A 14239-nucleotide genomic window follows, 5' to 3' on the forward strand; every position below is an offset into this window, starting at 1 on the left:
ATTTTCCATCCGAACTTACGTCAAATCGGCCGCGGGGACCCACGGAAAGTTGCTATCAGAAAACCAATGCCTGACGTGTTTTGCGACGTCTTTGTTATACCATTGCAAAGCCTCGCGGTAACATTTCAGAGCTACCTGTAGCCTACTGTAGAGCACATGTGTTTAAAAAGCAAGAATAAAAAATAACTCACCTTGTGATAAGCCCGCCAAGAGAAAAAGCATTTGAGCTCCATATTATTTCAGAAATAATCTTTGATGTGGTTTAGAACAGGATGGCGTTTTATCTCAGCAGAATTTAACTTTATCTCCGGTAGAATTCTGATCAGGCATTAGCTCCGCCTCCTCTTATTTATTTATTTTCAAGCTAAGGACCCAAAATCTGTGTTTCTCTAACAGGGCTGCAAAAGAGAGGTATGAGCAGTATGAGGCATGGCTACAATGGGTGATCTGTTTGGTATTTTTGAAAAAAAAACTTCTCAGAAATGTTTTGTATAGGTATGGCCCTACAATATATTTTTCAAATATAGCATGATAGGTCCACTTTAATTTATATGAAATGTGGTCCAAGGTGCAACCAGTTGAATTTCAGCTTACCATAAATGCACAGAAAGATGTGTTTGGACATCAAAGCAAATGTTGACAGAGTTTGTGGAATAGTGAATCAATATTGTGTAATGGCCAAATATAAGATCATTATCACTGATCAAACTATGAGATATGTATACATATGGTCTTCTAAAAGAACAGTTATAGACCAGTCAACCATTCCCTACAGTTTAGCTGAAGAGGTTTGTGTTTTACTGCCTCAAAGGGGAGGAAGCCGACAGGCACACGGTCTGTGTTTGCTCTGACTCTGGAAACACGGAGTATGAGCACACAGCAGCTCCACAGATAACCTTTGATGGGGCTGCAGTCAGAGGCAGGGTGTTAAACACAAAGCCTCGGCTGCTAGGTCAATATTTAAAGAGAAAGGAAAAACGTTTTCTGGCACAATCACTCAAGGTTTATGATTGTCATTAATCAAATCACAGGTCTAGAGTTACTGGCACATCATGACCACATTAAAGGAAATGTTGGTAAGATATTATATGATAATGAAATACCTGTTCAAATGTTATAATGTTGTAAGATAACATTAGCAGTATTTAGTAGTAGGCTGTATAAAACATGGACAAAGTTGTATAACATGAGGTTAAAAATAAATTAATATTTAATTCTGTCATGAATCTGTATTCATGAATAAGAACATAAAACATATCCCCTTGATCATTTCTTGATTGTTACACGACTAGATCATAACATAACACTAAATAAAAACTGATTTACAGGATAAATGGCCACACTGAGCATCCTAAATGTTAAAATGTTGTGGTAGAATCATATGGATATGATTTGTTATTACATGTTGAGTAGATTTCTTCTTTCAGGAGAAATTAAATGCTCTGTAAAATTGGTACTAAAACTCAGAGACAATGGCCGGTTGATGCCACAGCAGCTGCCACCTGGCTCAGGTAGCCTAAGGCCAACAGGAAGTTAATTAACATAACGGCTATTCCTGTTAGCAAAACACAGAGCCCACCGTGGAAAAACAATATACACTCCATGTCTGTGGGGGAAACGTCTTCACTCTGACTCAGAGTCCGGACTGAACTGATAGTGCCAACAAAGCTTGTTTGTCTATGAATGGGAGAATGCCAAGCATCCATTACTATCTCTCTCCTAGCAGACGTACATGCTTTCTCAGTGTCAACATGCAGTGTCAGAAAGACGTGCCCAGGCCTGACTCAGCAAGCAACTTGTCCTCCTAAATATCTGATTTGTAGCAAAATGTGGCATCTGACTAAAAGAGCAGGTTTGCAAAACCCTGATTCCTATCTTCGATCGTTCTTCTGTGGCAACTTTTGAACTTTACTGTCTCTGCTGATATGGACTTCTGACACATACTGAGCTCAGAGACAAGAGTCCATGCCCCATTTCCAACAAGCGTTTCAAGGCTAAGATAAATTAAGTCCCAGTGTTTCTCCTTTAGTCAACAGACAGCCTCTTTAGTCTTATTTGGCCACTAGTTAACACCACTAGACCTTGTGCTAACCACAGACCTTCTTTCATCTGAAAAAACTGCATCTCAACAAAAAACGAGACAAGGAAACCAGAAGCAAACACTAACAATACAGAGGCAAAATATCCAACTTTTCTCAAGACACACCTGAAGATTCTGGACAAATGAATAATGTATCCTTTCTACTTAACACTATAAATGTGCTACTGTAACTTTGGTAGAGGCAGAAAAAGTACATTTAGGATGATGTGACCATCATGCTAACCAAAATGCAGAAGCACCATTTGCAGGCAGTCATCTTCTGTGTGAAGCCTAACATCCAAATTAAATATGATATGATTGATGCTCAACAAGCACAAGTCTGATTGGAACATTATGGTAGAACTGGTGCAGGTGGCTTATTTTAATGTTTCAACATTCAGAAAGTGAATTACTGCCAAAAGGCTGTTATTAAAAAGGGTGTACTGGTAAGCAGAAAGGAAGCAGTGGTTTGGCTGGGGGTTGTTCAACATCTCACCTTACTTCCTCTTCTTTCAGCTTCCACGCTGCCTGCTTAGATTGTTTAATTTGCAAGTCCAGTCTGTGTAAGAAGTCTTTGGCTGACAGCTCCTCTGGCTGGGGGGGTTTGGAGTTCTTAGGGGGCGGGGAAGGGGGTGGCGAGGGTCCCTCGATATCCTGCACAACTGAAGGTTTATCTGCGTCCTGGCACACTGCTTCACCGTCCCCATCAGGAGACTCTAGAGACAGTCCGTTAAATATGTAGCGCTTCTCTGACAGCACAGGGATGTTGAGGTTGTTCTTCAGAAAAATGCAGTCGTTGCTGAACAGCTTGTTGACTCTCTTGATTTGCTCCATCTGGCAAATATGGGTGACAGCAGATATGACACAAATAAGTACAATTCCTATGACTTAGCTACTTCCTTCCTTGTTTTGTAGCACTTAAACTAAGTACTAAAGACCAAATCATCAACAGCCTTTGTAAAGATATAAACATTTTTTTTAAAGTAAAATAAGATAGTAAAATAGGATCTTTCCTAATGGATGTTTGTGAACACAAATGTGTATGTAATTAAATACACAAACTGAACCCTTGCATTTTGGTAAGCCAGGCTAAACTGATCATTTCGGGCATTTATAGTTGCCCCTCAAAACTGTCACTTCCTTTCCCCGGGATCACTGGTGTTGGCACATGGTGTGAAAATTAAAGTTGATCCAAGAAGTAGGATACCAAAAACATGAAGCGAAATAATGTGTTGGGTTTCACAGGCCTATTAGTTCATGTAAGGATAACTGTGGCTGTTAAAACAACTAAATGATCAAAGTTTTGAATGTGCCTGGGCTTATCCTTTCTTCCTGAGATGAGCTGACATGGTGCCCTGACAAATCAATTAATTCAGAAATGTGATGTTCACATGATAACAGGAGAAAACAGCCGTGGTGTTTGGCTCTTCTTGTCAGGCTTAAATAAAGCTTTGAATGAGGCCTGATCAAATGCAATAAAAACTGTTTACATATTTCATCACATCTTGTTGTCAAGGTGAGCATCAAAGCATTGAGATAACATGCAGTGGTTGTTTGGCACCCTTACCGTCACACCGTATCTCAGAGCGATCCCTTGCAGGGTATCACTGTCAGTAACCCGATGCTCTATGTATTTCTCCCCCAGAGAGGCCGTGACGCTGGCTGTGCTCCCGTACGAGCGGATCTTGGTCCGGGCCAGACTCTGGGACAGTTCGCTCTCTGACTCGGAACCAGACCTGGACCGGGGGAAGATGGGCTGGCCGAAACGTCCTCCACCCTCCCGCATCGACAGGACGGGCGAAAACTCCGCCATCTTCTCTTGAATAAATAAAGCGCCCGGTTACCTCAGTGTGTATCACCGCTCCGGTTCTCTCGCTGCGGGAAAGGGGACGCTGCTTCAGGCGGCAGGGAGACTTCAACCCCCGGTCATACTCAGCATATCAGCCCTGGGGAACAGATACATGTTTCGGGGAGCACTACCTCACGCTTTTGTCAGAGATCCGTTACGTTGACGTAAAAACCTCTAGAACGACAATAATACCATTTCCGGTTACACTTTCAAAATAATACATATATTCATAAAAAGGAACCTTTGTTGATAGTTAAAAGTTAAAAGGTCAATATAGCCGACTGGTATATATTGTATGTAGTGCGATAATAACAGTATTAAATCGTGTTTAACTAATACTGTCAAAACTAGACTTAATGCTTATTGTCATGTTCTCCTGATAAAAATAATAGTTAACTTCCGGCAACGTAAACTACCTGGTATCATTGGTAAACTTTATGCAAGAAAATAGCAGTGAGTACATTATTCGCTCGGCACAAATAAAAGAGGAGTTTACAACATTTGATTAAGATTTTTAGGCTACTGATTAATCTGTCGTAAAAGTATGGTTTCCATATAGTCCCTGACCATCCACCAGGGATGTATAATAAGAAGTTGAACGCCATCCACACAAGTCACATTTTCAGTGTGTTCAGCTGTCAAGATTGGCGCATGCGCACTTCTGGCTTGTTTTTTAATTGTGTAAAATATTCAATACTGTGCTACACAAAATCATTTCTCACATTAATGGTGTATTGCTGGTTATACTACAACAATGTTTAGAAACAAATGCTTGTGAATGATTTGGGGAATCTTTATTGTATACAATACTCAATACCTTAACCTTCCCCTTTATGCAGTGTAGTGCGACTTAATTCATGTCACACATTAATGGTCTTCTGCTGGTTATACTAGCTTACATCACCAACAGGTTAGGAAAACAATTGTTCCTGCTTTCCAGAAAGCTCCACCCTAAAGAGCGCTCTCCTTGATGGCCAGGATAATTTTTACAATAAAAATTCACAAGAATTATTCCAAAGTATATTTACTTATATTCGAACTTCTCGTCCTCTACAAAATGTTTGCTGTTTTGTTAGGACCAATTATTGCCCAAATACAAGCCTGGTTGCGGAGTGTTGGACTCTGATTTATTCTAGTTTTTTCATCATAGCTAGTTGCTGTTAATTAAATTGCTCTTGAAACACATCAGGTATATACTCCATCATTATTCGACTACATGAAAGGTCATTAGATCCCAGACTGAGCTGGTTAGTTACATCACTTTTTTTGTGAAACACATAGGGGAGAGTTGAGCTATTTTTCAGTTATGCTGTCCTCTAAGCAAGGAGAAATTACACATAGTAAAAATGAAAACACACACCTATAATTCAGGATGTCTCCTATCAATGGCAATGATAATAATTCCTATTTGATCAAGGGCAGTGAAAATATTACTTATTTTAAAAAAAAGCTTGTGGCTCAACTTGCCCCGGGTTAGGGGTAAGTTGATCCAGGTCAGGGGGTAAATTGAACCACTGTTCAAACCTGGGCATACCTGTTCAAACCTGGGCATACCTACAACAAATCTTAAAGGCAACTTTAAACAATAAATAACAAACCGAATACAAGCTTAGTTTTTCAAATATTTTTAATATGCATTTCGATTGAATTGATTGATTTTTAATATGTTAAAAGGAAAAGTAATCATACAAATGGTGATACAATTTCATACATCTTACCAATCAAACACAGGGTAAATTCAAACTTTAAATGTAGCCTACAATGAGCTCTTATTATCAACTTGGCCTACTTTAATTAATTTCTCCATTGAAAAACTGGCTCAACTTACCCCATAGCCACCATTTTAGAAAAAATAGCCTAGCATTAAAATTCAGAGTCATCTGATTCACATGGTTTATACGCTGCCAACACATCAACATATACAATATATGTGTTTAAACCTTTATATATACAGTCTATGGTTTAAACCTGGATACTTTTTTTTGACATGACAGCCGATATAGCTGACATCTAGAAAATTTACTTTGACAAGCAAAAAATGTTTTTTTGTAAACATTTTTACTTACCAGACCACAATAAGTATCTCTCTTTCACAGGCAATGAGAAATGGGTGGAGCTTGCATAATTTCTGGTCACTTGATTACAACTATAAGGCGTTGCCTGGTTACAGGGGGTGGTTCAACTTACCCACTGGCTCAATTTACCCCCTTCTCCCCTAATACAGTAGGACTAGAGAGATCCTTTCACATTGGCTGTAAACATTCAGCATGTCTCTGTGACCACAAGATGAGCCAGTGCTGTTAAGTGCAGCTTCACTTTGGCTGGCCTCTGTAAGAGGAGCCTGGTTAACAGTCCCATGACCAAACTGCAAAACTGTTTTTTTATTCTGGCTTTTACAATTCACCGTACACTTTTATGCTAAACTAATTTTGATTGGATTTGTCTGGTGATATCAATGTTTAATTGTATGACGCTGACAATAGCAAACATAAATTATATGTTTTCTACAGTTTGACGTGCAATAATATCCCTATCTTGTCTTTTTCTAAATGAGTGCACCGTGTTAGTCTGAATCTGTCAGACGTCTCCCGTTTCTCCCTCCTTACATTTTGTGACAGCCCCGTTAACAGTGGTTAACTTAGTTGATTGTATATTTGTGCTTACATCGGTAAATCTGTTTGTCTCTAGTACAAGATTAAACTGTGGTTAACTTGTACCCAGGTGGTGTTTGTTACTGCCTATTTTTGTTGGACCTATTCCTTTTTTTCCCACTTTAGAAGTGAGGTTTTCTTTTGTTTATTTGTTTATTAGTTACTTTGGTTGTAACGTGTTAAAGCTCTTTCTTTTTTATTTTAAGAGTCTTCCATAGTTCCCTTTTGTTTGCTATTCAAACCGGTGCCCTGGTGGCCTTTTGTTTTGATTGTGGCTGTTTGTTGCAAATGTAATTGTGCTCTTTTATTAAAAAAAATCCAATTTACCACTGTCCAACTGGTTATATGTTACTTCCCCCTTTCCACGAGCTGGGACGTAACAGCTGCTATGAAAACCTATGTATATTTGATCATTATGAGATATGCGGTAGGTCAGTTAATCATTGTAGAATAGAAAATGAAAGACCGTAAATGAACAAGATAAATCCTAGTTAAATAACCAAGTCATAAAAAAAAAAAACATATGTGAACTTGGACAGTACTGCTTTAATTATGTATTTATTACTGGGAAGTAGTGGAAACTTTGATTGCCCCCTGTCCCTGGTCCATGATTATTGAGATGACCAAATGGTGCTGAATACCCGGAGGTTGTTTCTCCTCTTTCAATCACTGTGTTAGGAGGTTAAAGCCATATGATTACTTACTCATATTTAAACAAAATGCTGGCTGTGTAGCAAGTAAGTTATGATGGTACAAATTGTATTAACATACTAAGTAATTTAATGTAGTATTGGTGAAAGGCAGTAATATTTAATTGAACTGGAACACAAAGACTACAGGTGCTACTTTAGGATGCACATTATGTTCCTCCATGAAATCTAACTCGCTGATAAATAAATACGAGGAAGCTACAAGTGGATTCATGATTTCTGAATGATTCATTTATTCAATTAGTCTCTTTTGGTTATACATAATCTCACTGTCATTTTCTAATGGAAATCTGTTCATTAAACTTATGTAAGGGTACAAAGCGAGGCCTACTGTCGAGGAGGGCGCGCAATGCATTAATAATACACAATGTGTTAGACTGAACTGCAAATCAGTTCATTGTGTTATGTTGGATTGCTGGGGGACAAAAAAACGATGTTTTGGTTTTGAACGAAAAGGCATTACAAATCTATGACTCAATCCCAGAAATTATTCATTATGTTTAACATTTATATCTACGATGAACCTCTGGGATCTACTTAGATGTCGAAACAACAACAGGAGATTCAATTAGCTGACCTACAGCGGGAATCAGATTACTTCAGTCTCTCTTTCTCTAAAAAACAAAGGCAACAAAGGCACGAAGAAGCAATAATACCATGAGTCATATCTAGCAATGTTTCCATGACAACTTTATTTTGCCTCCTAGTGATCTGACTGCACTCACAGGTGTTGGGAGACATGATTTTGGATTCAATTCAATATCACTTGGACACTTAAGTAAGATGGGAACCTTTTTGTTACACAGGTGGTTTCAAGTTCACAGTTGTTAAATCATCAAGTGCTGTCTGTGGAACACAATCAAATGAAATGCATGCATCTACATCAGGTTCATGTTAGGAGAATGGGGTGAACCCATCAACATACTGTCATAGAAAAGATGATGAATATGAGACACCTACCCTACTGGGAACTGAGGAAAAAAAGTGTCTTCCAATTTTTTAGGGTTAAAAAAACCTCTTGCAATTTAGACTTTTTTAAATGTAGTTTGATTTGAAATGTTACAGTATGTCCACTGTAGAGGACGTCAGGACCATTTTAGTGTAAAAAGACAGCCTCAATTAACAGATGGACTATGTAACGTATTATGGTTATAGATTGATATTAATACAAGAATACATTCACCTAAACAATAAATATGTAATTGATCTGAACATTGCTGTATATTTGATCACTAAAAAAATAGTTTGGTTTTTGGTGAATGCTGCCAAATCTTCAAAGACTTTGTATTCAATGTACTGGGGAAAGTACTTAATTGGACCCCAATCTGCACGGGCTGTCGGGTCATCTTGACTAGTTTTATGGATGGTATCCACTGGACAATGCTCATAGAAACAAACTTGGCCTTCCTGAGGCAATTCCAATGTTTCATGGCTCCACTTAAAATAAGACATACGTGGTACTCTTGGCCCACAGAGGGACATGTCTTTCCTGCTCGTCCCTATCTGTCTCTCTGTCTGTCTCTGTGCGCTCATCTGAGCCTCCTGCATCTTTCCCCCCTTCTTCTTCACCCTCTTCTATCCCAGGTGTGAAATCCTCATCTCTCTCATCATCTGAGAGCTACAAATCTGAATCTCCCTTAACTATCTGGTACAGTATATGTCTGCTTCAGTTCTGTCTCCTGCAACAATATTGAGTCATTAAGTCCATGAAGGATGGACATTTATAAAAGAGCTGTTATTTGAAAACTTAAATTATTGAATTGCTTTCAAAACTAATTATATAGTTCCTCACATGTTAATAAACAAGAACATATATGATTTTCATGGTAAAAATAACAATTGATCAACAATAAGACATACCCCTCCTCCTACTATAAAATGTTGTTGTTGGTATGCCAACCATTTTGGTTGAAAAGAAAGAGGAACTTCCCCACATGCAATTTTAACCAATGACATATCACTGGAAAGCCCAGGATGTCCTCTGTAGAGTGCAGCAGAGATTGATAGAGTAGCTCAAAAGAGTAAAAGGAGATGCATGTGAACAAAATGTCCACTACAGTAGACATTTGTCAATGGGCTGGGACTGGGTCCCAGGAGACACCCACAGGACCTTTTTCAATATTGTCCTAAATAATTTATCAGTCAGTTAAAGTCCGACCCCTACTGAACAGTTTGTGGAATTACATCTGTGCAAAGTTCCCTATGTTTTCAACCACCAGATGGCGTAATTTAATCGCCAGTCAATTCTGAAACCTTATGAAACATAAATGAAGTGAAAGACTGTTTTTGATAATTTAATACTTTAGTGATGAGTCCAGGGCTCATTGATAAACATTTGCATATTGGAATTTAAGATTGTCTACACTTGTTGTCAACAAAAATCGAGAAAAAATTGATTATATTTGTTTTAGTGAATTAATTGGCTGGGTTTAGATAAATACAAAAATATTGGAGTTTGTTTTCTCCAAAAGTATTGAATAATCAAAGCCATTATGAAAGACTGATGAACAACCATAGTTCAAGACAAAATACTAGAGGGATCCATCCCGTCATATAATGGAAAGTGATGACTTTTTAGTCCAAGTAGTAAAAAAATTTGGTTATTATAAAAAAAAATGACATCATATTTAAAGGCTCATAGAGTATTTCAAGGGCCAGCAGTTGTTAAATAGTGCTGCTGATCATTGTTTTTTCGACGGTGTGGGAGTATCTGTTGGCAGAATCTGTTTGAAATTTTAAGGCTGAGAAACCGACCTATTTTTAACACAAGTGGAAGGAACTGTAATACTACAAGGCTGCTTTGGCTGCCTTGTAATAGAGGTAGCTGTTATTCCTGTTCAAATCTATTAATGCCACATTATACGTCTTCAAATCCACCACCATCTCTTAAATAAATAGATCTTTCCTCTTCTCCTAAAACATTACTAACTCAACAAGCCAGAAAGCTGCATCTGTTCAGGCTCAGGAGTATAATATCAAACACACACTCACAGATGTTGCTTACTTCTTCTCAATGTGTTTTCAGTTAGGGCGATTACATAACCAGTCAGGTATGAGTCAGTGTTTAGAGGACATCATCTCTGCTTCTTTGGTCCTGATAACATGTCAGCGCTCACCTTCTGGGGATTCAGCTGACATCTGATAGGATAACAGGGAATTTCTACTGCCTGTTATTTCTTCCATACCCGAAATTAGTAATATTTCCTCCAAAATGAACATATTACCAGTGCTATAGTACTTTATTCAAAGATTAACAGTATACCAGTGCCCTTCCAAATCTCTCCTCTGTTATCTGTGAGCCTTTGTTTACCAAGCGCATGAGGCCATGATAGAGAGGGACTGTTGAGAGCTTTGATCAAGGTTTCTCTACAATACTCATTCTGATGGAAAATCAACAACATACCTGTGAAAGAACAAAGCTGCTCTGTGAAAGATTGTAGAGGGGGTGGACAGAGGCTTTAAAACACTGATATGAAGTTGTGGTGATATAAAGTGTTCTCAAACATTTTGCAGAGGATGAGAAGTTCATGCATGTGTGTACATTTACAACATCTGCTGTCTTTTTGCATCACTCCCTTTCATGTTGGGCTAACTCTGTTGAAATTGTTGCAGTACATTGATATGTAATACTTGCCATCGAACATCTAATCCATTCTCTGACCATCAGTTGTATTGATATCACATAAAATCACACAGCCCATGCAAAAGTGCTCAGTAGAATATCATCAACGTCATGTTCTTTTTTTCATTATAAGATAGCTGTCTAATGATATGCTTGGTTTTGTCATCTCATCGAATGCTTGAACTTCATGCATCACCAGATACTCTGCTTTAACTTATAGTAGACAGAGTATACTATAGTCAATACAGTGTGTTCTGGACATCAGCTCAAACAAAGACATGGAATAGAAACAGTTAGTTCTAGTGTATTTTTCCACATGCGGAGGAGCAGTGCTTATTAATAGTTTATGGTCTCTGAGGGCACAGTTGTGCTGTAGCCGACTTATATAAGAACACAGCTATATATTTCATATTTTCCTTTGAAATCATGCCATCTGGGGTCATTGACAGACATGACCTAAACCTTCAGTTCTGCTTTTCTCTTTGCTCACAGAGTGGAAACACTTGAGTCATTCACTACAGCTACGGTTCGCTGCCAGCAGTGCAGAGCTTTCTCTGGCGGCAGCTCCCCGCAGCACTCTGGCACAGGAAACCCAGAGAGGGATGGACTCAAATACATGACATCATCTCTCAGGCATGTGCAAACACTCTGAAAAACTGGATCTGATTAAAGGGTGCATACACACACCACCTAGAGTACCTCTGGAAACCAAAAGGCCTCTCTACAAGTTATAAAAAAACACATTTTGAACTTCAGTTTTGGCCACAATTGGCTTTAAATCTACTCTTCTGTGGAGATTTCAGTTTGTAGTTCCCCAGCAAATGATGAAGCTTGCTGACTTTGCTGATCAAAATAATTTTCCTCTTTTGCAATAGGCCTACGGTTTATGACCCCATTCCTACCAAATGACTAAATTGCCATCCGGCTCAACTGCACTTAGCGTGTGTCTTAGTGCTAGTAAAAGGTCAGATAAGGAAGGTTAGCATTTCAGCACCATCTATCTCTTTCTACATAAATATGTAAAATATACAAACAATTAAGTGGAAATTTAAGGTTCATTATTGACCTTGGAAATTCTCATTTGACATTAAAATGTTATCTTCGCACAATGTTCTCTGACTTAAAATCCTGTACAGCTTCCAGCCTGTTTTGGTGGCTTTAATCAGCAAATGCAGTTCGCCCCTTTGTCAACAACTGATCGTCTCCACGACAACGGAGGAAACTCCATCGAAACCAACAAGATGAAGGACAAAGCTAAGGACGTTTTGTAAAAGAGGAAAAGAGAAACAAATTGTAAGTAACCTAGTTTTATTTTCTCGAATAAAAGCTATGCAACTGGTTTAATATTATCTGCTGTATGAATACATTTTAAAGATTTATTAAGAAATGAATCAACACAATGGCACATAAGAGTATGTAAAAACATTTATTGTTGAGGATATCTTATATTCAGCAGTGCTTTTTTACCAGTCCTGTGGGTTTATAATAGTACATTTTCTTTATATTGAGTCAACATCTGGAGTTGAAATTCAAAGTAAAAAAAATCTCAGCAACGAGTTGTGTGGATCTAAGTGGTACACACATAAAAACCTGTGTGAGTGTGTGCACTTTGAATTTGAGATGGCATTTTACAATTAATAATATACATATTATGAATCACAGACCACTTTTAACAAGCCCAGGCAAAGAAGCAGTTTTCCACTTAAGCTGACTGTCCACCATCACAGCACAGTAATGTAAAAACAAAAAAGGTCCAAGAAGAAAATACGAACAGATATGAGCAGGTAAGAAGTACACAGATATAAAACCCAAAATAATTTTCCAAGGAATGTGAGGCTGTTAACATGAAGGAACATTTTTGGTCGACAGAAACATGATGTGATGTTCATGCCAGCATATTGTTCCTATTACACACACAGTATATACAAGTTTCAAGTAATCCTGAATTAGTCCTGTTAATCGCCTCTCAAGCAGGTGAGTGTACCTCAGGAAGTTCAGTTTGAGGCACACATAGCATGTTGTTATCGGTTACATAAGGAATGACATGCTACTGCTGAGAGCCAAGGGAAGTGTGAACGAGGGAAAGTGAAATTTAAGATCGAGGACAACTAGTTCACGAGTAGCCGCAGCCTGTGTTCGCAGACTCCTCCTCACATCTCAGTGAACTACTTGCTGAAAATTATGCTATAAATGGCCAACAACATGAAAATAAATAACAATGTAATGGCATGATGTGATCTAAACAATGGCTAGATAATTGTTGTTTCCCTTGTGTGTACTGCGAGGAAGTGACTGTCGCTGACAAAGCCAAAACCTGAACCAATAACCGTTACCATAGTGATGCTAACCAATGCATGCGTAAGTCTTTGGCATGGTTAAGCATCTGAGAAACCCAATGTTACAGCATCCTTTGTAAGAGCAGGTAGAAGTTAGCATCCTGTTCTTTTCACAGTACACCTAGTTGTATTTCATGTTAAGGACATTTAAGGAATTTGAACAGTATGAAGATAAGATCTTAAGCTATAATGAAACCGTTAAGTATTATTAAACATTAAGCATTGATACGTACAGTATTAAATTCATGTAAGGGGGTGAGCCATCAGCTGTTCTGAGGCCTAACCATTACACACACCAGCCGGATAAAGGAGATGGACCAACAACTCCAATCGACTACACCTGCACCCCCATGGTGACTTATGTTACCTCATGATACCTTATGTTATCGTACAGCTGTACAGTCGGATAAGGTTTGCAGTAGCTGTGTGTCTGACTTTGTCACGTCACTTCCTGATGCTTAAGTCTTTCTAATGACACACTTTAGTCTAATATGGGTAATATACTTGTAGCTTAGGCCTCAAACTATCATAGTAGAGGATACAGGATTCTTAATGTTATTGTTTTTCGACAAAAGGTGTAATTGTTGTCTCTGTTACTTGGTCAATTTCATGATTACTCCACAATGATTATAGCGTAGTACAAAAGGAAAGAAAAAACAATTAAAAAGTCTGGACAAATCGCATAAAGGCTCAACAAAACAAAAAAGAAGAAGAAAGGAGCAGCTGAAATGGAATGACTAAAAGCTAATCAGATTTACACCTTCAATAACAACATAACAATAATAAACATAAGTATGAACATTTAAATGGGTTAGGGCAATTCCAGTTAGTTCCCTTCTTCTCAGATGTATGTTCGGGTTGAGCATGCCTTGCCCTACTATTTGGCACAAGACTTAAGTTTCCACACAGTGAGATGAGACCAGGGCATTGGCTGAAATTATTCCACATGGTGAGATGAAACATCAGGATTGGCTGGGAGACAGCTCTGTCC

The 14239-nt window shown here is 38.3% G+C and overlaps 1 protein-coding gene across 1 annotated transcript in view; it reads right to left on the reverse strand.

Annotated features, from left to right (window-relative positions):
* lysmd2 (LysM, putative peptidoglycan-binding, domain containing 2) overlaps positions 1-4045 on the reverse strand; it is a 15307-nt gene extending 11262 nt beyond the window's left edge. Inside the window, exons 1-2 of the mRNA XM_010784279.1 lie at positions 3648-4045; positions 2577-2914 (exon numbers count right to left, since the gene is read on the reverse strand). Coding sequence (XP_010782581.1) covers positions 2577-2914; positions 3648-3893 — 584 coding nt within the window. The 5' untranslated portion in view covers positions 3894-4045. The remainder of the gene's footprint in view (positions 1-2576; positions 2915-3647) is intronic.
* Positions 4046-14239: the final 10194 nt, after the last annotated feature.

This window comes from Notothenia coriiceps, unplaced genomic scaffold (assembly GCF_000735185.1).
Source record: "Notothenia coriiceps isolate Sejong01 unplaced genomic scaffold, NC01 NC01_scaffold00026319, whole genome shotgun sequence".
Classification (NCBI taxonomy): domain Eukaryota; kingdom Metazoa; phylum Chordata; class Actinopteri; order Perciformes; family Nototheniidae; genus Notothenia; species Notothenia coriiceps.